Source organism: Muscardinus avellanarius (assembly GCF_963383645.1).
Source record: "Muscardinus avellanarius genome assembly, chromosome: 7".
NCBI lineage: Eukaryota > Metazoa > Chordata > Mammalia > Rodentia > Gliridae > Muscardinus > Muscardinus avellanarius.
In genome coordinates this window covers 92528406-92554952 of record NC_137793.1, presented here as the reverse complement: position 1 = coordinate 92554952, position 26547 = coordinate 92528406, and the positions used below count along the sequence as shown (strand labels likewise).

Here is a 26547-nt window from a genome sequence, read left to right as displayed (position 1 = left end):
GGAATGGCATTAAAGTAAAAAGTTTCTGATCATCAAAGGAAACAATCCAGAGCCTAAAAATAAAGCCTACAAAATAGGATAAGATTCTTGCCAGCTATCCCTCTGATCAAGGACTAATATCTAGAATATACAAAGAATTTAAAAGACTTTACACTAAAAAAACCACAATCAAGAACTGGGCAACCAAATTGAATAGACATGTTACAAAAGAAGAGACACAAATGGCCAATAGATACATGAAAAAATGTTCAACATTATTAGCAGTTAGGGAGATGCAAATTAGAACTACACTGAGATCCCATCTAATCCCAATCAGGATGGCAATCAAAGAAGTCTAAAAACAATAAATGTTGGCAAGATTGTGGGGAAATAGGAGCTCTACTACACTGCTGGTGGGATTGCAAACTAGTTCAGCCACTATGGAGATCAGTGTGGAGATTCAGTAGAAAACTAGAAATGAATCTACCATATGATTCAGCTATACCACTTCTGGATATCTTTCCAAAGGGCCTGAAATCAAAGAACTACAGTAACATATGCATACCCATGTTCATAGCAGCACAATTCACAATAGCCAAATTATGGAACCAACCTAGGTGTCCTTCAACAGATGAATGGATTACAGAATTATGGGAAATATACACAATGGAATTCTACTTGGCAATAAAGAAGAACAAAATTATATCATTTGCAAGAAAATGGAAGGACTGAAGAACATTATTTGAAGTGAGATGAGCCAGTCACAGATAGTAAAGGGTCATGTTTTTTTTTAATATGAGCAAGCTAAGGAGTAATTGGGATACCAAAAGGACTCCAGATAAGAAACATCAATGGAGTAAAGGAGGTGGTCTTAGGGAAGGGGAGAAGAAAGAGTAAGATTCATTAATGAAAATACTACCATTGACTATGTGTACACATATGATTATACCATTGGCAATCTTAGGACTCTGTATGGGAAAATGGGGAGGTGGTGATGGGGGATACCTAGTGCTGTGTTCATATATATCACTGGCAACATGATTTATATTATGATGTGAAGCTATAATTCACCAATAAAAGCACATTTTTGTCACAAAATGTTATAATAACACTAATGAAGGCTGATATTTCTGGAGTGTTCTTTCTAACCCCAAAATAAAGGCACATTTTACCCGTGGCATGCTTTTTCAGTGTTCTGTTTCATTATTTATTTATTATTAAAGTGTTAGTTTAAATTGTTTTTACTGGATAAATTAATCCACAAAGTTGGATTAAAGTGCCTGTCTTCAGAGAGAGCTCAGAATGCTGTCTTATCATTCTGCATTGTGTTTATGATAAGCCGTTGCCTTAATTGATTATTAGTTCTTTCTGTAACTGCATTTTTATATTTGTGAGGATAGAGAAAGGAAAATCTAGGCAACAACCATTAAAACCATGAACTTCCTTAGGGATCCCCGAACAAGGCTTTTAGATATGTGAGAAGGAAGGAAACTGAAGGCCCTGGCCCCACCTAAAATAATCAACATCAAGGCAGATCGTTAGAGAGGCTCTAAGCAACAAGAGAGGAAAATATGTCAAGGAAAAACAGGTGGTTCCTGAAGAAAAGGGAGATCCAGGAAAGATCTGAAAGGTCTCACAAGTAGAAACGGCCCTTAGAGCAGCCACAGGAGCTCAGGGGCCTGAAAGAATCTATCTGAATTTACTCCAAAAGTGCCACTAATAAGCCCAAAGATGATAATTTTTCACAAATTTACTTGTCAGAAAAGCCTTAAAAAGCATTTGTAAGATGTTCTCCCCTTTCCCAAGTCCAGTGGAGCCCTGAGGGCCTGTGCTGTGCACGCCCACCTCCGTACTGCCAATACATCCTCCCTCTAAGTCACCTTCATCTACAGTAACTGCTCCCCGTGGGATCAGCTTACATTCTGGGCTTCGAGGCAGGAAACCCAATGTTCTGTCCTTTCATAGGTCCCATGACAATGCAGAAAGCTGCTGGAGCCAGTGCCTGTTGCAACCGTAAGAAGGCAAGAATCTTCCCAAAGTAACCATTTCATTGGGATGTTTGTTTCTTCAATACTTCCAACAATGGGTAGAACAAAGGGAGAGAGAAAGAAGGGTGGGGAACCGAGGAAATATATAATCCCTACCATAATAATTTCAGGGAAAGTATAATCTCATTGCAGGGAAAAGAGAAACTACAAAAACATCAAAGGCAATCCTTAATTTATGTTGCTGCATGAAAGCACAGTATAAATTCGCACAAGTCTGACCTCTATGAGCTATTGCAACAGGGGAAGTTTTCATGGAGGATATGGGAATTAAACTGGGCCATGAAATATGAGGAAGATTATTTATAGGACAGAAAATGGGAGAGCATTCAAGGGAGGGGGAAAATGGGCTAAGATGTGATAGTGGGGAAAAAGTTTCGATGAGAAAAACAGCAGAGAATACATAGACCTGGAGCAGGCAAAGAAATGCTGGGAAATAATGAGATATAAAAGTGGATAGATAAGGGTAGGACTGGATGATATAGCAAATTGCTCAAAGTTTTGTGAAATTTGAGCCAGAGAAGGGGGAGTCCTTACATAATTTCATGATTTAGGCCGTTTCCATGTTTTCCTCTAGACTGTTTCTGGTAGCCTATGACTATTGCCAGTTCCCACTTGATTTCTGAAGAGAAGAAATCCATCTTAGACTGATGCATACTTTGGGTGGCTAATAAACAACAGAAATTTATAACTCGTGGTTTGGGAAGCTGAGACGTCCAAGATCAAGGTACCGGCAGAGTTGATGTCTGACGAGAACCCACAACTTTGTTCAGAGATGGTATCTTCGTTCTGTATCCTCACAGGATGGGAGGGGCATTCACGAGGACCCCGCCTTCACCAGCTAATCACCCTTCAAGGGCCCAAACTCCTAATACCATGCCTGAAGGGTAGGCTTCAATATGGGAATTTTAGAAAGATACAAACATTTATACCATAGCAGAACTTTACAACAAAATCGTAGCCACTAATTTTAGTGATGGTTTTATTGTCCATACAAACTCTCCAGCGATATTCTTAGATATTTTACCATACGGAAACTCAAACCAATATAAAACATTCATTGTTCCAAAGTTTTTGTGTTTTGTGGAAGTGTGAGTATGTGTGTATGTTATAAGGCTATATAGACAGGAAGATTTTTTCTTGAGCAGATATTCGAAGGAGTATGCTTTTTTTAAAATAGCTTATTATATACACATCTTTAACCTAAGTTTTGACTTTTTAAAATTTTTTTGGTGCATTGTAGTCATATATCTTAATAGAGTACAAGATGATAGAGGCATACATGCATACAAATTGACTTTTGCTAATTTAAAGTTTTCTCTGAAGCCGGGCATGGTGGCGCACGCTTGTAATTTCTATGCTTGGGAGGTGGAGACAGGAGGATCACACAGGTTCGAAGCCAGCTGCGCTGGCTTAAGAGACCCTGTTTCCAAATAAAAAAGAGTATAAAAATAGGTCTCGGAGTGTAGCCCAGAAGTAGAAGGGTTTCCAGGAACCCCAGTACCACCAAAAAAAAAAAAAAAAAAAAAAAAAGAAAAGTTTTCTCTGGGCACCGTTTTATTATTAAGTCTTGCTTTAAGCCCTTTTTAAAAGGTTCTATTGGGCCAGACATGGTGGCACATGCTTGTAATCCCAGCTCTTCGGAAGCTGAGACAGGAGGATCGCACAAGTTCGAAGCCAGCCTCAGCTATTGAGTGAGGCTCTCAGCAACTTAGTGAGACCCTGTTTCCATATAAAAATATAAAATAGGTCTGGGAGTGGAGCCCAGAGGTAGAAAGCCCCTGGGGTCCATCCCCAGCACCACAACAAAAAATAAAATAAAAATAAAAAATAAAAGATTCTATTGGAATAATTTCTACAGTTTTTATTTATTAATTAATATTTCAAGACTATGATGGTCTCTCTGTTTCTCTCAAAGGACCAAAGACATGCTTTGGTCTGAGGGGGTGAGAGCTGGGTATGATTAGATTAAATCTCCCTTCATGGAAAAAATGAGCAAATTTCTTGAATCAGTACCATTAAACAAGAACCTCTGGGACAAGATACTAATGTTTTTATTGTTCATCATCTTAAAGTACGCAAAGTACATAAAATTGAGACACTATGTTTATACACTTTAGAAAACATCCCAATTGAGTATTTCAATTAAATAAAATATGCCTTATACTGAATAGTGAGTTGTTGAACTTTTTTTTTTTTTTTTTTTTTTGGTGGTACTGGGGATAGAACCCAGAGGCTTTCTACCTCCGGGCTATACTCCCAGATCTATTTTATATTTTATTTGGAAACGGTCTCACTAAGTGACTGAGAGCCTCACTAAGTAGCTGAGGCTGGCTTTGAATCTGTGTGATCCTCCTGTCTCAGCCTTCCAAGCACGGGGATTACAAGCGTGCGCCACCACACCTGGCAACATTTCTATGGTTTGTGGGACCTATTGTCAGAGTTAAGGGAGCCAGACATGGTAAAAGGAGACCCTTAATTTCCCAAAAGGTGTGAGCCCAGAGCACAGGATCCCCCCACCCCACCCCCAGCAATCCGCAATCAAATCACTTCAATGGTGCCTCTTCCTGCCAAGAGCAGGAACTTACGTCATCAGGAGTTCTGTTATTTCTACTTTGCAGGTGCAAAAACTAAGGTTCAAAGAAATTATGAGATTTATTCAAAGTCAAATAATTTAACCAACCTTGATTTTTTAATTTTTTCATCAGATATATAATTCTGGGTTTCTACTTTGTAAATATGTATGTATGTGTGTATATATATGTGTGTGTGTGTGTGTGTGTGTGTGTGTGTGTGTGTGTTGTGTGTGTGTGTGTGTGTGTTTTTTACCAGAAAAGCCTAGAAGTGTTAACTTTTCTTAATTGTAAAATGAGTTTTAGCCAGACATGGTGGTGCACGATTGTAATCCCTGCGCTTGGGAGGCAGAGACAGGAGAATTGTGCAGGTTCGAAGCCAGCCTTGCTGGTTTAAGAGACCCTGTTCCCAAATAAAATATAAAAAAAAAATAAGTCTGGGAGTGTACCCTGGAGGTAGAAGACCCCTGGGCTCCATTTCTAGTACCACCAAAAAAAAAAAAAAAGAGTTTTTAGTTGGTACCATTACATGTAGTTTACAAAAATACAGTGTTTCCAGGAGACCCACAATGTGTGAGAAACACTGGAATTTTTTGAAGAACAGTTCCAGGGAAAAATGCAGAAAATAAATGGGAAGAGATTGCAAAGTTTGAATTACGGCCCTAATGGGATATATTTTCTATTTATTTTTACCATTAAGTCCTGTGGCTGTTGGAGCTAATCACAGCTGGCAGTATGTAAATTATCCTCATTTGCAGCTTCTTGAGGTTGAAGGTTGTGTTTGTTTGTCTGGTTTAACTACATTGCCACTTAATTACCAATATAAATGTTCTCAAATTATAAAAACCAATAGAGGCTCCTCGATTTAAAATTTACTTGCAGAACCCTAAGTAATGACATTGAGCTTCCCTTTCACCTGGAGAGGTGAGCTGAAGAGAGGCAGCTTCTGTGTATAATGGTGAATAATTAGTCTTCTGCCTTCAAACAGAAGTGGAGCATTTCACAGGATCCCACTGTGGCGGGGAGAGCAAGCCATCTCCCCAATGATGGGGGGGGGGGGAAGGTGCTCCTTTAGAAAGAGGCATTGCATAAAGAGCCCTGGATGGATTAAGAGACCCATGAAGGCCATATGCAGGTCCAGGAGGGCAAAGCATTTTCCCCTCTATCTCTTCAAACAGTTTGGTGAGGATGTAGGCAGCAGCCTGGGTGTTAACTTACACAGTACTGTTAACTTGGACACATTACAACAGGGATGTCTGTGGCTCAGTTCCCTTCTAATGATCTACTCACAGCCCTACTCAGTCCAGTGATTGCAGATTGCAATCATCTTTACAGGCTCTTGCTTCTGCATGAGGACCAGAATATTCTTGATACAGGGATCCAGAAGGAGCCTTCCCCTCCACCTGGAAAACACACCTGGGTAGATAAAAAACTGCTCATCATTTATCCAGAGAAGTTTGTATTTGTTTTAAAGTGGCATCTAATTTTTCAGTTCAGTTAAAAAAGAAATGAGCATCTATGGAATGCTAGAAACTCTGAAGTTGATAAGATGGTTTGTTGTTTGAATACAGCTTTCCAAACATGGAAAAGTATGGGTCTTGGAATCATGCATCTAGTCAGAAGTGTTATCATGAAGTGTAGGAATTCCTGGTAGAGAGTTTGCCAACTAGACTGTCTGTCACACAAATTCAAAAGAATGATATTATAAATAAAAGTACTTATATTTTTAAACATTTTAAACACATGTGATGCTCTCTTCCTTGATTTTGTACATGGGGAGTACTGCAAAACCTTTTTCATCTGACTTTCTATAAGCAGTAACGTGCCATTTCAAGGAGACAATTTAAGTGCACTTAAGTAGTACTGTATCACCATCTCTATCAATGGGCAATTGTGGAATTCAGGCACTATACACTTTATATACTTGAAAAAATAATACTTTTATATTTTCTATATAATGAAATGTGTGCATGTTTCCCAATAAATAATGTTCAGGTCCCTCTTTAATATTACATTTATAAGAAAACGAGAGCTCCTATATCATGGTTTTAAAACTTAGGGTCTCAAAAGGAGTATAAAAACAGCTCTGCAATTCTCCCACGTTCCTGGAAACTTTAAATCCTTTGGGCAATGGGTCAAAATGTGAAAGGTCTCCTTAGTTTGCCCCCAGAGTGTTCCTGTTTGTCCTTATAAAAACATTCTGAGTGTGCATGTATGATTGTATCACCTTGCATCTCACTATGATGTATAATCATATTGTCCTAATAAGAGTATATTAAAAACGTATTATGAACTCCTGAAGTCAGAGTCAAAGAACTCATATATTTTGGGAAACCAGATGTAAATACTATGACACCTAAAAAAACTAAAAAAAAAACCCTAAGCTAAGGCTACTAGGATATTAGGAAATGCTATATAATTTTTAATTATGCATCCATTTCAAACTTTCCATCAAAGTCAAATTGTGCTGATGTTAGTCAAATCTCCGGTAGGCATTGATTCAGGAACCTGCTGATGGAGTAAAAATACACAGAAACTTGTTAACAAGAAGTACAATTATCTCCATCTCAGCAAATAATGCCGAAGTGTCATGCAATATGCTGAGCTCAGGCAGCCCGTGGCCAACGAAGAGCTCTTTTCTTTGCTTCCCCGTTAATATTTACAGTTGGAAGCCATACCTGGCTGCAATCTAAGTGCTGCACCTAAGGAGGGAGCTGATGTCTTGATACCTCAACTCTCTGACACTGCGAAGCACTGAGAATCGCTACCTTCCTAATCACCACCCCATCGCGCTGTGATAAAACTGGAGTGCAGCACAGGGCTGTTTTATACATGCAGCAACCCAGAGAGATTTTCCGCATTGGTTAGTTGTATTTACTTACTTATTTATTATTTATTTATTTTGCTGGACATGCTGGGTGTTGAAAGTGTTAAGACTCAAAATTGTGAACGATGGACATTTTTTTTTCTTTTTACCCCTGAATTTTTCAGCGTTTCTAGAGGTACTGTTTGTAAAGACAGCTTATCTCCCAGACCCCTACTGTGGGCTTCCTAGAACTCACAAACAAAACCCTTCACCCCTCAGCCTACTTTATTGAAAGTTGTGCTCATATGGAAAGCCTAAAGTAATTAAACAAGTGTTTCTGAACGGGGAAATAGGACTGGCCTTAAACACACTGTATAGTAAGGGATCGGAAATATAGACTAGCTATTGTTACTCTTCTCTCAGTGTGTAAAAGTGTGAACTAACTGGCTGGGCAGGATGGCATATGCCTGTAATCCTAGTATGTGGGAGGTTGAGACAGACGGATTGTAGGTTCAAGGCCAGTCTCAGCAATTTAGGAAGACTCTATTTCAAAATAAAAGATAGGAATGGGGGTGTTGCTTGAAGGTAGAATGTCCCTGGGTACAGTCTTCAGCAACACACACACACACACACACACACACACACACTTCACACACACCAACTACTAAGTATAACAATTAAATTACAAGGTAGAATTGGGTCATAGCTATACAGTGCATTACCTAGGATGCAACTGGGTATCCTTGAACAAACTTTTACAACTTGGATACCAGATCTGTGGCTTCCTCGCTATGTGACTTTAAACACACTGCTCAAAATCGTCTTTTAGATAAACCCTGCATTATTGGACAGTTGTGAAAATTAAATGAGGTAGCAGGTTAAATGCCAGGAACATATCAAATCTTCACTTTGTAATTGCTTTTCCCCTTTCCCCCCATATGCCATGTTTTCATCCCAAAGCATTTGACAGGTATTTGCCCTAGAGAAAGTGAACACGATGATGGAAGAATGTACTGCCTGAGTTGGATACACATAGAGTCAAAGACCTAGTTGTCATCTTTGTAATACAAATAATATACTTATCTGGGGTTACCAAAAGTAGGGAAAGAGTTTTTAAAAATACCAGCAAAGGAATTTTAGCAGGAGACAATGAAACCACATAAAACCATGTGGCAGAAGACCAGCTTATAAGAACCCCTTAAGAATTAAACATGTCTTTTCCTCTTGCGATGATTTCTGCTTGGGTCTGCCACACAAAGAGGAGAACTTGGATGTAGTCGAGCCTGTGGTGACTCCTTTTCTCTTGTGGAAGGTGTAGCTACTCCTCGGTTACTAAATCACAGCAGATGGCTTCCCTTCACACTCGGCGCTGTCAGTGGAATGTAAATGTGCCTCCTCACAACACTGAAAATACCGAGGCTGTGTGTTTAATCTGTGCTGTGCGAGCGAATGACCCTGAAAAGAACACGCGCGCAGAGTGTGTTTGCAGAATTGGCATTGATCCTTGTAAACAGGATTGGGGAGGATTTTTCGAGCCCAGTAACTAATCACGGTTTTCTTCCTGGGGATCCTAATGCAGCCATCTCCCTGAGGACAAGCAGTCTAAATGGGGATTGAATAGAAAAGTTATAGACCCAAGGGAAATATTTTTTTCTTTCACAGGGGTGGGGAAGGGAGGATTGTTCTGGGGTACGAGAAGAAAAAAAAAAGAAGAAGGAATTGTGCTATACCACAAAACTGAAGAGGCTTCTTTTATCACTTGAATTCTCTGTAAGTCCCTTTGGGAGTTAAGAAAATAAATATTCCTTAGGTTTCAGATGATTAAAGTTAGGGAGGGGAATACTTTGCAGTTCAAAATTCAGAAAAAAAATAGAATGTAAATAATTCAAATGTCCACATGACATAGTATGTAAGAAAATGCCATAATCAACAAGATTATCCAGGAAAAGAAGCATATATTTTGAGACTACTAAATAGATAAGTTATAGAACCAAAGTAGAACAAAGCACCTTAGCTGAATTATTGACTACCCTCTTAAGCAGATCCTTAATGTGGCTATGAAGCAAGGAATCTGATTTTCATTTTATTAAAATAGCCAATAAAAATATATAGGAGGCTGAGACAAGAGGATACGGGTTCATGGCCAGCCTCAGCTACTTAGTAAGGCCCTCCGCAACTTAGTGAGACCCTGTATCAAAATAAAGAATAAAAAATAGGGATGGGAATGTAGCTCGAAGGTAGAATGCCCCTGGGTTCCATCCCCAGTACTTCAAAAAAAAAAAAAATCAATCAATGGCAAAGAGGGGTTTTCATATAATTTGTCCCTTGCTCATTTCTTAGGAAAGTATCAAAGTTCTTCACACTTCTGCTCCCCATCCTCTCTTGGGCAAGGATCTCTGAAACTATTGTGTTCAAAAACGTATTTGGGGACACTTTTAATATCTAAATTCCTATTTGGATATCACATAGACAGAGATAAAATACAAAATAACTATTTCAACTACTGATGTACATTTTATAATGGACTATTAAATTTTGTGCTATAAGTATAGAGACAGAGCAAGTTTTGTTTGGCAGTATTTTTAAACAATAGAAAAATGTTGCTAGGTTTTGTTTTGGTCCCTTTCAAGAAGGAATGCTTTAGTTTCTTCAGTACTAATATTAAGTACCCCTAACTATGTTAACTAATATTAACATATCTTTTCTTTCATTCTGTGTTTGGTCATTTCGGTAAACTATTAGTAAGGCCAAATATAAGGGTTTTTGTTTGTTTGTTTGTTTGTTTTGTTTTAAAACCTGCTAAGTTTAAAATGTATAGCCTTTTCCCAAGTAACTAATTTGGAATTTGAAAACCTAACTTCTGAGAGAACTCTTTAGTTCTCAATGTGATTTCAATAAATCCTCCCAATGTGAAGGTTTCTGTCTTCTCAGGTTGTCAGACAGCTTGGTGTTTCATGTTTCTACAAGTTCACAGATTCTCATAACGTTCACTTCCAATATGCCCCACCTCTTAGCTCCAGGAGACCCTTCTTCTAAGTTTAGACATACCATGTCTCAAACTATTTGGGAGAGAAGGTTGTGCAGCGGAAGGTTTCCCATTAAAGCACAACGTATGTCTTCCATCTTCCATAAGGCAGGGTTTAAACCTGGAAGCCTGATCATTTGATGTAAACTGACAGGAACAATAGAAATGGAGACTTCGGAGACTATTTAAAGGAAGGTGCAGGGTGTCGCCATTCATCAAAGAAACGCTAGAAGAACAGGTTTTTATTTCTATGTTTGCCTTTTAAAATAAGAATCGAGTAAATGGCACAATAGATTACATAAACAAGGACTTCAATGACAAGCTGTCAGAGTCAAAGTAATATATTTCACATGGGTGACTTGACGCCACACTTTATCACCTCCCCTAGGGGAAGCCAATTTGAGTTTGGTCAATGAAATACAACCGCCGGGGTTGGACGGGGCAAAGCCGATGTGGTGTGGCAGAGCATGGCGCCTTGGCATCACTTCTGCCAAGATGGTGCACAGCAGGAGTTGGCAGTGCCGCCTTCCATCCGGGGCTGGCCCTGTATTTAAGCGCTATTCAATTAATAAACACTCATGCAGGTGTGTCAGAGGGACGAGGCATTTGACTCTGCTCCTCTGCAGCCTGTGCTCCTGTAATTTAATGCAGGACTGAGGTCTAAATGGGCCCAGTGATCCAAAAGCTGGATTTATTGCACTCTCACAACTGTTGAAAATTAAACTACATGTGCTGCAAGTTAGGGGTTACTAGGGTATCTCATTATTGGAGGCTGCCTTTTTTTTTTCTCAGAGGCTGGAATCTTTGCTGAATTAGTGAGGGACTTATTTGAATGTAGGCTTAGACCAAATAATTTTCTGATAACTTGACCATAAATCTTCAGTAAAATAAACTTAGTGTTCTCAGCATATCTATTGGCTTTTTGATCATTTTTATAGCTTTTCTTTTATGGGTCAAATTATCCTTATATGCTCCTAAAGCTCCTCTGACATGGATTAAGTCAACACAAACCAATAGACCTTCATTACTCTGGCAACTGGTTTTGGTTTGGGGGGCTGTAAATATGATGACACAGACTAGATTACCTTTACTGAGGGAATATGTGATAGGCCAGAAGGATGTCAGGGATTTGGCATTCTTTTTCCTGCATAATGTGGGAATGAATTAATAGCAGCTTTTAACCAGCTGAAGAAAGTTGGAAAGAAGAAAGAAATAAGAGAAGTAAGAGACAAGGTGTGGGTTTTAGGCTAAGATTGGAGACATCGATAAATCATGAAAAAACCCCATGAACACCCACTATGTGCCTGACACTGTGCTCGGCACCATGAGGCAAGGTTAGGGCCATATATGTGAGGAAACCACTATGTGATGTGACCTATACTACAGAAGGGAAAAGAAAAGATTTGACCATCAATGGAAACAAAGTAGTTTACTGTGCGATAAAAATAAAGAGGAGAAAGAAGTCGGCAAAGTCGGAAAAAAAACAGCTAAGGAAAGGTAGTGAGAAAAGCAAGAACTGTTAATTTAGGGAGGTTAGAGGGACTATTTTCATTATCGTGAAATTTCATATTATAAAAATAATTTTCATTTTAAATTTATTTCATTAATTTTGTTATAAAATTACTTTCACTATCATAAAATATATCATAAAAATTATTTTTAAAATAATACTTTTACAACCACATTGAAAAATTCATATCTTAAAAGAATCAGAAAAAGGTACATTATCTACCCTTCATCCAGAATAGTCAAATTTTTAATATTTTAAAATTTTCTTATGGAGACACTCATTCATTCAATAACATTTTTCTGAATGCCTTCAATTTTTTCAATACATTGCTTCTCTCTATATATATATATACAAATACATACATATACAAATACAAAACATATACAAATACATACATACATACACATTCACACACACACACACATATATATATATATATGTATATGTTTGTATGTGTCTATATAAATATAAACACATGTATTTATTTCTTGCTGTTTCATTAGACAATCAGTCATAGATGTCATAACATTTTACCACAAAATATTTCAGTAAATATTTCCTACAATCACTTTCTTCTACAACCACAATGCTAGTATCACAGTAAGGAAATGTAATGCCTTATAGTCTATCCTTTTTCTGATTTCTCCAATTGTTGTAATGAGGTCCTTTATTAACATTTTTTTAAATCCGGAATACAATCAATTGCATTTAGTTATCAGCTAGTCATGTTTCATTGTATCTTTTAACCTTAAGCAACCCCTCTGCCTTCCTAATTCATTTGCCACTGAATAGTCTCTTTTATAAATAGAATAAACGGCTTATTTATCAATCTCCTAACATCTGTGTACTGTGATAGAGATGGGGCAAAAAGAAAAATATTTTTCTGTGCTACAAAATGCAGATTAATAGGAGACTCTTGGCATATATGTGGAAAAAGAACTAAAATAATGAATCTGATCTGTTTCAAATAACCAATACAAATTATGTAAACTAGAAAGAACCAGCAGAGAATGGGTATGGAATTACATCCCAGTTCATTGAGCTTCCTGGCATGATATCTCAATGGGCTACCTGCCCAGGATGGGTAAACACCTTTCTGACTAATGAGCGGCCTCTCCCCATTACTTCTCTATCTGCAGCTCCACACAGGGGCTTAGCCTTCTGCAAAGCTTTCCAGGCAAGCAGAAAATGGTCTGGCGTTGCAGTAGTGCTTCCTGTTCTCCTTAAAGCAACGAACCATGGTGCCCTCTTCTGCCTAAAGTACCATTCCCTTCTCCATCTCATTCTCCCTGGTGTTGCCTTGAGCTCTGTTCTCCTCCCCCTGACCTCCCTCACAGGCACCTCTAACCTAACACCTCTCACGTGGAGCCTTTTTCAGTATAGCTGCCCCCACCTGGGGTACCACCACTAAGAGTGAGGTTTTTGTTAAGACAATGATTATGCCTTTAGTTCTGTACTGCCTAACATGTTCTCTGAATATTTGAAGGCATTCAGAAAAATGTTATTGAATGAATGAGTGTACCAATAAGAAAATGAATTAATTTCACCCCCATGAACTTTCTGGGCTATATGGAACTCTTCTTCTTATGGCTGAAAAGAATTTAATGATGCATTTAACAGAGCAAAGAACATCACAAGGGCAAGTCAATAGCAATTGATCAGCCACTTTGTGTAAATCTCTGCATTTTATATTATTGGAAAGTTCCAGAGTAAACAGATATTCTTTTTTTATAGTTCTGGCCAGAACTTGATTTAACCCACAATGGGCGGCACATTGAAGTACTCTCTCCAAGCTAAATAGCGTGTATCAGGCTTCTCAATTATGTGCTGGTCCTGGATATTGCTGGATATTAAAGACACAAGGAGAGTAGAGTGGCATGGGCTTCCCTGGAAGGCTTTGCAAAAAGCAAAGAACGTCTGAGTAGTGTTGCCGTTAGAGAAGTGGTATGAGCTGGACGTGAAGGTGCACGCCTGTAATCCCAGTAACTTGAGCAGCTGAGAGAGAAGGATCTCAAGCTTGAGGCCAGCCTTAGCAATTTAGCAAGACCTTGTTTCAAATTTTAAAAATTAAAAAGGGCTGGAGATGTAACTCAGAGGTAGATTTCCCCTGGGTTCAATCTCCAGTACCAAAACACAACGAAACAAAACAAACAAACAAAAGAGGGGTACGGTTGAATACATGGCCAGTTTTATGATGGAGAAGCAGGAACAGGTGATTCCTGCTTGGAAAATGGTAGGGAAAGAGAAATGCTGCCCTGGGATGGAGGGTGTGGCAGACCATGACCCTCCTGAGGGAATAAGGCTCATACATAAAGAGTATTGGCTTCATGATTAGCAAATTAGGTTTGACATATTTGGGTTTAATATAGTTTCTATTGGGCTTTTGAATCTGGTAAGGTCTATTTTTCTTCTTCTTCTAAAGGGCTGGGTGGAGGATATAGACTCTAGGGGAAGAGTGGCTGGAGGCCCATTTAATCACCCAGATAAATGACCGTTATGACTTAGATGAAGGTTTTGACTGGGGGATGCAGAAGAGAGAACGGTGAGCAGAATGGCAAAGGACGTGGCTGTGAGTGGGTCTGACCATGGAGTAATGAAGACACGAGGGGCAAACCCACGTGTTCGCAGCTCACAGCGCTGTATGAGTCACACACTGAGCCGTCAGTCAACAGAAGCCAAAATAAAGCATAGAGAGAAAGGGAAGAAGAACAAAAGCAAAGGAAGCATGAGCACCTGCCCAACTTTTCACAGGTGGGCCAAGAGAGTATCCGGTGGTTCACCTAAGAGAAACGAAAAGAACATTATACGTAGAAAATTTGAGCTGGCCGGTACCTCCTTTTTCGTGTTTTAATCCTCCATCGCCAGCTCTTGCTTGGGTCACCTGATGATGCTCCCGCCCAGGATGTGAGGGGTAGGAAAAGATAAAAATAAACAAATTGTGTGTAATTGCACACAAAGGATTGATAAGCAACTGTCTTCGTGCCTTCTTGGTGCCTCGGCCATTCATTCCTTTATCTACCATGCCAGTGTTTGCCAGCGTGACTCAGAGATGATACCTCCTCTTCAGTGAGACCCAGAGAGCAAAGGCCCCCATCCTTCTGTCAGACACAGCTAAGGTTTTCATTAGAGAAAAATCCCAAGAGGAAGAAGTTCTTTGGTGATAAAGTTTGTAGCTGTGTGTGTGTGTGTGTGTGTGTGTGTGTGTGTGTGTGTTGTGGTAATGGGGATGGAATCCAGGGCATTCTACCTCCAACCTACATCCCCAGCCCTATTTTTTATTCTTTATTTTGAAACAAGGTCTCACTGAGTTGCAAAGGGCCTCACTAAGTAGTTGAGACTGTCTATGAACCGCGATCCTCCTGTCTCAGCCTCCCAAATGCTGGGATTACAAGTGTGCGCCACCATGTCCAGCCTCCTCTGTGTGGTGTTTTAACATATGTGTGTGTGTGACTTACTTATATGTATCAAATATTTAAATATTAAGGCTTAACATACTTACATGCATTTTATTGGTGTATTGTAATTATGTATCATAGTGAGGTTCAAAGTGATATAAAATGTATGCACACAGCACTTGGTGTATTTTTCTCCACCTCTCACTCTGTTCCCCTCTCCTTCCTCCCTGTACATGTTAGTGATATTGGTAATGGTACTTCATATGTAGGTATAACATTATTTGAACTGTCTCTTTCCTCAGTCCTCTTCCCCATCTCCCTTGTCCAGTCCCCTTTCTCTGTTTTACTTCTCTCTCTTCATTTATCTGAAGTCTCTTTGTTTCCTACTTTCTCTCTAGCTTCCACTACAAAAGAAACCGTGACTGCTGGCTTTTTTTTTTTTTAATTATTTTTATTTCCGGGCGTGGTGGTGCACACTTGTAATCCCAGAATTTGGGAGGTCGAGACAGGAGGATGGTGGTTCACAGACAGCCTCAGCTACTTAGTGAGGCCCTTTGCAACTCAATGAGGCCTTGTTTCAAAATAAAGAATAAAAAAATAGGGCTAGAGGTATAGCTCAGAGGTAGAATGTTCCTGTGTTTCATCCCCAGCACCCCCCCCAAAAAAAAAAACACAAAAAAAATTATTGGGGCATTGTAGCCATACATCTTAATGGAGTGTAAGATGGTAGAGGCTTACGTGCACCCATCACTCATTTCCCCAACCCCACTCCCTGCCCCGCCCTCCTTCTCTTGTTTGGCTTAGTGATTCATTTTGATATGTCTGTGAAGCTACCTCATGTACATTAGGGAACTTCCCTCTTCCCCCTCCATCCCCCTCAGTTAGGTTGCCTTATGTGCTCATCTATGGTTTCTCCTTCTTCGTCTAGAGTCCTCCTATGACCTTTTTCTCCCTAGCTTCCACATATTAGGGAGTACACGGGGACTGCTGACTCTCTGAGACTTACTGATCTCACTGAGCATAATAATCTCTATTTTTCCATCCATGTTCCAATAAATGACATAATTTCTTTGTTTATGGCTGAGAAAAATGCTATCGTGTGTATATATACCACATTTTCTTTCTCCATTCATCTGTTGAAGGGCACCTAGGTTGATTTCATGAATTGACTATTGTGAATTGTGTTGTTATAAACATGGATATGCATGTATTACTCTGGTATGCTCTTTTAAAAAATTAAATTAAATTAATTTTATTATGCTTTTCTTGGTACATTTTAATCACACATCAAAATGAAGTTCAGACTGATAGGAACATACGTGCACAAAGTGGTTTTTTTAGCTTTACCCCATCCTACCCCACTGTCGCTACTTCCTGGTACAAGATACTGAGATTGGCTTTGATAATTTTATTTATGTACATGGCATCATTTGAAATGTTTCCTTCATCAGTAGTACTCTAACTTTTTCATATACGTTTTAAAATATACTTTTGTTGGCGCGTTGTTATCTCACACCATAATGTAGTCAAGAGTGATAGGGACATGCATGCCCACAGCACGTAACTGCCTTTGACAAATGGCAGTCATCCGAGGGTCTCTGTGGGACAGACATTGTTCCAAGTGCGGCGGAGAACAAATAGAAAGAAGACGAACATCTCTACAGCTGAGTAAAATTCCATGGTGTGTAGATAACAAAGTTTTGTGGCCTACCTATCTGTTGATGGACACCTAGGCTGGTTCCATAAATTGGCTATTGTAAATTGTGCTGCTATGAACATAAACACACACACACACACACACACACACACACGCACACACACACACACACACACACACACACACACACACACCATTTCCAAGCCTGATGACAAGAGAAACACAAATTGTCTAAATGTCATCTGGAGCCACCTACTTGAGAGAATTAAAGCTGACTACAGTTAAAGAGCTTGGTCAGGGACGGTCTCCCTAAGAAGGTAACACAAAATCATGACACCTACCTAGTTGTGTTCTTGAGAAAATTAAAGTGGTCCCAGTGTGTGAACATTGAGCCAACCCCTGACACGGGGTCAGGAGAAATGGTTAGCTGTTATCTTTAAACAGTAAATTTATAAAACATAATGAAACCCGAATTTGGACTGATGGGGCTTGGTTCTTGTATAAGAGAAAGAGAGATCATTTTTTTTGTTGTTTGTGAAGTTTTGTGTTCCAAGGAAAACAATGATATCGCTTACACCACCTGCTCTCAGAGAGAGAAAAATAAGAAGGCAGCGTCTCCAAACTTCTGGCTGTTCATGTGCTAGATGCCTGCAATCTGGGATCTGAAGTAGAAAAGAGGCTGTGAAATGTCAGGGTGAGAATTGAGACCCGGTGCCTAGGGCACCCCTGGATTCCCAGCCAGCAGGGAGCTCACGCAAAGCACGTGTTCAGTTGTTATTTGTGGAATACAGGAACACATGTGTCCCTTTATGACCAATATCACAGTACATCTCAAGTCCCAAGATAATTGAGCTTTCTCCTAAAGGTTCATAAAAGGAAACACACCATGCTTGGACAAATGTGTGGAAGCAGCTAATTCCAAATGTGTATCTTTTTGCTACATCACTTCCTCCAGCGTCTCCATGGGAAATCTCTGCAGTGGTTGTTGCGGCCGCTGCAGCAGGGCCTGGTATGGAGACCATATGGGGAGTTTCCCAGGAGGATACACTTTCCGGGCTGCGGCTCCCTGAACTCTCCCTTTAGCCTGATGTTCCTCCCAGGCTGTCCTGACAACCCCACTCAGAAGAGTTGTAAGGAATCGTAACTACCCCTTGAGAGTTAATGAGGAAGATTGATTCCAGTTTCCAGCCAGAGGCTTTGAATGCTGCCAAGTACCATCTTACCCAGGTGTGGAGGGGGCAGGAGCTCACGGCTGTGTGGTTCTCAGGAGTCACCAAAGGGAGAGGTGCAAATGTTCTGGGAGAAGTTAAACTGCTGGATAAAGAGATGGGCGGTGTCCGGGGGGATATGACTCTGAGCTGTGTCCCAGTGTTCAGGGCCCCTCTCTCCTCTGTTTCCCACTGCAGGTCCTCAGCTCCCAGAAAAAGGTGCCGACGGTGACCATTGACAGCCTTGCCAGGCATTTCTAAACCCTCTCTTCTGTAAAGGGAGCATCCAGATGGACGACTCCCTCTCTCTGTGCCAGGACAATGTCCTAATCTTCTCTTGGGCTTTTCAGTACTTTATTTGTGTCCCCTCCTCCCCACAGAACTGTAAAGTGGACACTGTGTTTACGGCTAAAAATTAGCTGCTCTTGCAATATTAACTTTACAGAGTCCTGGCTCCTTTCACTATTACTATGGAAATGGCTGTTTCTAGCAATTCCCTGATAAGACATGTTCAAGGACTCACGTCTGCCTGCGTGGGAGCTTTTTACCATCTGCAAAATCGAGGATCTACTTGTTATGATAGTGATTCACAAAAATATGGATTATTCCTTCTCCATTCCCCCTTTTTAACTTGAAAGGTGAGAGTTCAAGAGAAATATTTTTGTTTTAGAGATGCAGATGGAAGGTAAATATTCTATGTGGTGTTTTTGAAAGGAATCATTCCGTGAATTGTTCATTCTCATTGCAGTGCAAAGTTGGTTACTCATGAAACATCAAATACATGTACCCATCGCACACAAAGACTCATGTGAGTTTCAGAAACCCACATGTAGCATCCGGAATGAGGCCTGGAACAGACTGGCACATTCAGCCTTCTACCTTCCAAACTTAAACTGTTTCTACATACCCTACACAATGGAGATATTACTGAGTTCCAGGAAGGCCTTGAAGTAATCCCTCCACTGCAGTGTTTTCCAGGAACCCATTTTAAACCCCAAGTATTGTCATTGTTTTTAACCACAAACATACTTTCACTGATTTTATAAATCCCAGGTATAAGAAAAGAGCCTCCCTGGTAGCAGTTCAGGTTCTCAAATCGCCTTCCTTTGTGTCAAAACTTCAGTCTTCACTTCCATTCACTTGGAAATGGGAGATCAAGTCTCCCAAGAAATCCTGTAATGCTTGATATTTCCAGGGAGGGTGCCCTTCTGATGTGTCGATTGTTTTCACATTCTACCGAAATGTCATCATCAGCCTGCGATATGATGACAGTTCCTGACGCTGGGGATACAGAAGTGGGCTCTTTCCTTTTTCTTTCCAGAACAGCAGCCTCATTTTGTGTGTTTAAAATTAGATGGTGAAGAAGCAGTTGATCCTGAATGGCCCAGATGGCATACCCTCCTGCCAAGTCCACATCAGTGTGATAAGGGCAATAAAGGGATAGACCTGAGCTTTTCAAATTTGGCTCTAAGGGCTGACATTTCACAAGACTGGCTTATAGATGGATGGGTCTCTGAAATCCACACAGGAAAAAGGTGACCAGCAGGAAATAACAGGAAGACAGCAACAATGGGCCAAGTCCTCATTCTGTGTGTGTATCTAAGTGTGGTGCTAGGGATTGAACCTAGTGGCAGTCTACCTCTAGGCTATACCCCTTGCCCTCTTTTATTTTTTACTTTTAAACAGGGTTTCATTAAGTTGCAGAGGACCATACTAAGATGCTGAAGCTGGCCTCAAACCCGTGGTCTTCCTGTTTCCCAAGTCCTGGGATTCAAGCGTGTACCACCATGCCTAGCTTCGGGAAGCTCTTTGTAAGCCTGAATGCTACTGTTCTTGGAGCAATTCCAAGACTTGGGGATTGTTTCAATTTTGCAGGTGGAGAAACAGCATACATTGGCTGAGTATAGTAAAAAGTGGCAAAACCAGATACAAACATGTTTTGTTTAGCAAATACAGGTTGTTTGTAGTTTGCCTTCATACGAATCAGTTTGGAATTCCTCTTCTGGAATTAAAAAAAAAAATACGCCTTATAAGGTATGGCTCCAGCTTATTCCAGCATAGTCAAGTGAGAAGGTTTAAAATAAGTCTGGACAGTTTTATCTCAGAATGTATCATGTAACCTCACTTTAGGTTTTAAACCACAGATGGGCCATGAAAGTTTCGGAATAAATCCATTTGGGAGGGGGGAAAATAAAGTAAAATACTTATTCCTTTTATTCAGCAGATAAAATATTGTACATTTAAAAAACATATTAGCCTAATAATTGAATACAGTTTGAAGCACACCACCCTTTGGATAAACAACTTTATATGATAAAGTTATGCAGGTCATCTTTTTCAGGAAAACATTATTAAAAAGCATAGTGTTATCCAGGCATGATGGCACCAGCCTATAATCCCAGCACTTAGGAGGCTGAGAAAGAAGGATCACAGGTTTGCAACCAGCTTCAGCAATTTAGGCAATATTTAAAAAAAAAAAGTGAAGCTAGGGCTGTAGCTCAAAGATGGAATGCCCCTAGGTTCAATCCCCAGTAACACACACACGCACACATGCATGCACGCACGCGCACACGCACGTGCACACACATGCACACGCACAGTGTTAGAAGCCCAATTCATCCAACCAAGTCTCAGTCACCCCTGGAGGCCCCATCATCAATTCACATTTCACAACTGTTTTAATGATCAAGCTCTCCATTCCAGTACTCTATGTCTTAAATGTGATTGAAGAATAACAAAGCAAAAAGAGCCTTTTGACCATAAGGATTTGAAGGCAAAGGATCCTCCAGAGGCGATTTCAAAACACTTCTCACTCAGCCTCACTCTAAAGCTTAATTGACATGCCTTCTTTGATACAGGTGGGGAAACTGTTTTATCAAAAACTGGATATGAAGCCTGGCACGGTGGCACACACCTGTAAGCTCAGTACTTGGAAGGCTGAGACAGGAAGACCACAGATTCAAGGCCAGCCTCAGCCATTTAGTAAAACTTTCAGCAACCTAGCAAGATACTGTTTCAAAATATAAAAGTTAAAAGGGTTGGGGATGTAGCTGGAAGGTAGAATGCCCCTAAATTCACTACTGGGTACACACACACACACACACACACACACACACACACACACACGCACGCACGCATGCATGCACACGCACGCACGCACGCATGCATGCACGCGCACGCGCATAGACACACACTCTAAATATGATGTCTACAATTATAACTTAGGTTTGAAAGTGGGCTCTCTTATACTACAGGTTCTTTTTTTTTTGGTGGTACTGGGGTTCCTGGAAGCCCTTCTACCTTAAGGCTACACTCCCAGACATATTTTATATTTTTATTTGGAAACAGGTTCTACTTAAAGCCAGTGCGGCTGGCTTCAAACCTGCGCGATTCTCCTGTCTCCGCCTCCCAAGCGCGGGGATTACAAGCGTGCGCCACCACGCCCGGCTACTACAAGGTTCTAAAGGACTATAAATGAATGTTTTATTAGGGACAATGGTCAATGCTATGTTAATGGCTACTAATATTTTTTTGTATTGAGAACTTATAATAGGCCACACTTTGTATATTCTGCATTCATTATGCTTTAGTCCATTATGCTTTATTCATTATTCATTTAGTCCAATCCCTTGAAGTAGATATTAGGTCCAGTTTTATAGGTGATGAATGAATCTTTGAGATGTCAAAAAGTTCCTGACATTTATGCAAATTAAGTGGCAGAGCCATGAATTAAACCCAGGCCTCTGCTACTAGAGGCTAAACTCTTTTTTTTCCCCCCTGTAGGTCTGGGGATTGAACCCAGAGGCATTCTACCTTTGAGCTAAATGTCCAACCCTTTTTTAAAATTTTCTGTTGTTCTGAAATAGGGTCTCTCTAGGTTGCTGAGAGTCTACTAAATTTTTGTAGCTGCTTTCAAATCTGCAATTCCCAAGGCCTGGAATTGCAGGTGTGCACCTCCATGCTCAGCTAGGCTGAACTCTCAACCACTTCATTAAGTGGCAGCCATGCATAGCAGAGACAGAGCTAGATTCTACCTCAGGAATTCCATTTGCTTCTGTTCCTACCACATTGTGGAGGACAGAGACTGTGACAAGGTCCTTGCTTCTTCGCAGGCCACATGTGAAGCAGATCAGCTTTCAGGTTGTGCCAGAATCATGGCCCTACCAAAGACTCCGTACCTATTTCTAGGAGTCCCTGTCTCTCTCCCATTGTAGCATATAACAGAGCGTCAGAGGCCTTCATCTCTCAGATGTGAGCAGTGTCTGTCCTCATGAAACAAGAGGCCTAAAATGCTCAGAAAACAGAGGCAAACCAAATGATTTCTTTCCTGTCTGCATGCCTGTGGACATCTCCCAACTCACCTACCCAGGACTACAGCCATCTACTCCCAAAGACAACACAATTTACTGAAAGATGAAGATAAATTCAACATTAAGGAGCAAGAGTCTGTGCTATGTAAAGGTTCCTACATAATCTCAAGGGCTCCAGTGCTCAGATTCCACATGCCCTCTGTGTCCCAGACTTTGGCCTTTTGGGGTCAACCCTATGGCTCTGTTCATTTTTCCCAAGCCAGAGTGATCTTTACTGATTAAAATATGTAATCAGCGACCAAAGCATGACCACACAGTATGGATGGGGAATTCATCCTCTAGTTGAGGGAAACTATTTTGCTCAAAAACTACTGAATTCTATGAAACATTATATACTTTGCTCCTAAAACTCCGATGACTGTTAAGATGAAAAGCTATTATGAGCCAGGCGTGGTGGCGCACGTTTGTAATCCCAGCATTCGGGAGGCTGAGACAGGAGGATCATAGTTTGTGGATCATAGCCTCGGCTACTTAGTGAGGCCCTTTGTAACTTAGTGAGACCCTGTTTCAAAATAAACAATAAAAAATAAGGCTGGGGGTGTTTCTTGGAGGTAGAATATTCCTGGGTTCCATCCCTAGTACTGCAAAAAAAAAAAAAAAAAAAAAGGCTGCCATGATGTGGAAGTTTTCACAGTAACATAAAAGAAGGAAGGAATGATTACAGTGTTTCTAATGATCATATAATACCATATCCAAGATTGTTTTCTAGGTGCCTGGAAACACCTTCCTTAAACTAAAATCCTAGTCTCCCTATACACACAGTTTCTCCTCCAGTGTACCCAATTCCCACGAATGGCATTCCAGCCCACATGGTTATCTCACATGGGTCATCAGACTCCTTGATCTTTCCTTTGCTTGCCCCCAGTGCTGCAGGAATCGACAGGGAGGGATGCTGACCTAGTCTCCGAAATCTCTCCCAACCATACCTTTCCTTCCACTCTCACTCCTTTGCTAAATTTAGACCTAGGGGATTTCTAATCATAACTAATAAAATGAGCATTTCTACCTCCAATTTCTTACCCATCTTCATTCTTTCTCATCTTTCACCCTCCCATCACAGCCAAATTAATAAAACACAGATCTGATACTGTCGGGTTCTGGTTTCAACATCTTCAGCAGCTCTACCATGACTGTGGGACAAAGACTGAATTTCAGGGAGGGGGGGATTCAAACTCATTGGTAAAATTCATCTCCTTTATAGTTTTATCTCTCACTAACTCCTCAAATCCTATCTCAAGTCAAACATCCACATTGGTGGGGAAAATTGTTGGTCACACTGGAATTATTATGGTTTTCTCAAATCCTGAAGACTTTTCTAGCCTGCCCCCCCCCTTTGGTTTTAATTGTAATGGTTTCATTGATATGGGATTTCCTGCTTAAAATATATAAACTCTCCCTCATCCGTCAAAGAGCAAGCACATGGTTCATTCCAATCTTACTTTATTTACACTCCAAAGTAATTTTTTTTTCAGTACTGGGGCTTGAACTCAGGGGCAGTTTGCCTTCGAGCTACAACCCCAGTCCTATTTTTTATTCTTTTTTTATTTTTTGTGGGTCTGGGGATGGAACCAGGGGCATTTGACCTCCGAGCTACAGCCCCTGCCCTATTTTTTATTCTTTATTTTGAAACCGGGTCTTACTGAGTTACAGAGGGCCTCACTAAGCAGCTGAGGCTGACCTCAAACCGTGATCCTCTGGTCTCAGCCTCACAAATGCTGGGATTACAAGCGTGCGCCACCACGCCCGGCTTCCAGTGCAATTTTCTATGAAGCTATTTATAATACGCATGTACAATGCACTATCATTACTTATATACTTGTGTGTATGTCTCCTCCTTTACTCCTACTCCCAGAACCTGAGTTCCAGATTCCGAACGTTAACCAACCTTTGTAGTTTTATTTACTAACACAGTAAATGCTCGTTGTAAATTGCTAATAGGAATTGTTTAATGAATGAACACACAAATAAACAATCCTGTAGCAAGTTTCGTAAGTAGGACCAAGATAACATTATGAAGACATTACTAAATTATATAAATTATATAATGATTTGAGCCAACACATAAAGAACAAACAAAAGACTACAGACAGCAAGATCTTTAAACTGCGAGGAGGTAAATAATCCGAATCCATTTGTAATATAGATTGGTTTGCTTAAGTGGCATGGATCATAGAAATAGCTAAATGAGAAGATAAATAATGGACTCTTGCTTTTACTCTGCCAGAAATACATCCTGGAGCAAATCACTTAAAAATTCAAATAGTGTTTCTTTTCTGTCTTTAATATTTCTATACAACCTAATCCCAGTTTTATGGTACTCACTGCAACACTGATAGAGTTCGGGTTTGCTAAAATGTGCTTTGTAAACACACTGAAGTCAACATTAAACAAACCATCCTATGCTAGTAAACCCGTGAGAGCCTAGGCCCAGCTCCCAATAGGGGTCTACCTATGGCGTTCCGATGCTACGTGTTTGGGTTCACCCCGAGCTCCTGCACATTCACGAGCATTCAATTGTCATTTCAAATCCAAACCAAAGTGAGGGCTGCGGAAACCACCAGTGAGACCATCATATCATTTTCTCCTCCCCAGGAAGCTTTCCCACAGGCCTAATTTAATTTGCTTCCTTTCCCCCAAAGACTTGCAAAACAACCATTAGTTTTAGTCCAAAATCAGAACTTCAGGCAAGGTAGAGAAGGAATCATGAATAGTGTATTCCTGTAAATTTAAATATATACATATTCATCAAAGTATAATTTTCTTCACACACACACACATGCGGACATAGAGCTCTAGATCGCTACTTTTGGGTTCACCTCTTGCCTTTGATGTCCCATGAAAATCTTAGTCATGAAGATCAAGACACTGAGTGACCCCAGCAGACAGCTCACACCACCCTTTCTGACCACACGCCTTAGATGCTAGGCGTGATCATTTTTACACCACCTAACACTAAGAACACATGTCTTTCTCTTGAGGCCTTGGTCTTTCTCCAGTCCTGAGAGGTACCGCTGGATCGGGTTGGTCTTCACTGCAGGGCGGTTCTAGGGTCCTCACGTTCTCCTTTGCTTCAGGATTCGCATCACGACCTGCTCGCCGACATCTTCACCACCGCGGGCTCAGTGACGTTAGCCCTGCTCTTCATCCTTCTGCTGGTGGCTGCTGCTTCTGTCCTCGCCTCCAACAAGAGGGCAACTCAGGGAACTTACAGCCCCAGCCGTCAAGAAAAGGAGGGCCCTCGAGTGGAAATGTGGAGCACGCTGCCGCCCCCCACGATGGAGAGGCTGATTTAGGAGCGTGTCACCCCTCCAAGGAAAGGATGACTGTGCTTGAGTGGCTCTTTGACATATCTGGAGATGGTAAATTAAACTGAGATTACATCGGAACTGTGGGAAGGGGTCCTTTGGCAACTTTCAAGATTCTCATAGTGGTTTGACACTATTGTCTCATTAAATTAGCCAATCACACAAAGATGTGCCATTCATGTGAAGCACATATTTAGCAGAAATGTCTTCCAGAGCCCAAGATCTTTGGGGGAAAACAAAAACTTCAGTAGCTACAGCTTAAACTCTTTATTCTTTGCAACTTGAGGGACAACATTTTAGTTTACCCTTTAGTGGGTAACTACTATATATATATATATATATATATATATATATATATATATATATATATATATAGAGAGAGAGAGAGAGAGAGAGAGAGAGAGAAAGAAACTACAGAGATAAAGAAAACTAAAATGCATTTCTCACTCATTCTCCCATGTGGTGAGAAGTTTTAACTGTAATGAGATTTCATTTTAATTGTGATGTTATTTCATTTTAAAAGTGATGAGATGTACACTCTCATCCTCAATCAAGGATTCAGAGAAAGCCGTGGTAATGACCCATAGTTTGAAAAGTGATCCAGCTGTAAAAAAATAAAAAATAAAAATTGAATTGTGGTTGTTCTCCTTTCTGAGTTTGGTTTTTGTTTTTAG

At 40.4% G+C, this 26547-nt stretch overlaps 1 protein-coding gene across 1 annotated transcript in view; it reads left to right on the top strand.

Moving 5' to 3' along the window:
- The window catches only part of CRB1 (crumbs cell polarity complex component 1), a gene marked incomplete at both ends in the record, with an annotated part of 205449 nt that extends 179588 nt beyond the window's left edge, over positions 1 to 25861 (top strand). The window contains one exon of the mRNA XM_080698743.1: positions 25643 to 25861. Within this exon, the coding sequence (XP_080554869.1) occupies positions 25643 to 25861 (219 nt within the window). The remainder of the gene's footprint in view (positions 1 to 25642) is intronic.
- Between the last annotated feature and the right edge of the window lie 686 nt (positions 25862 to 26547).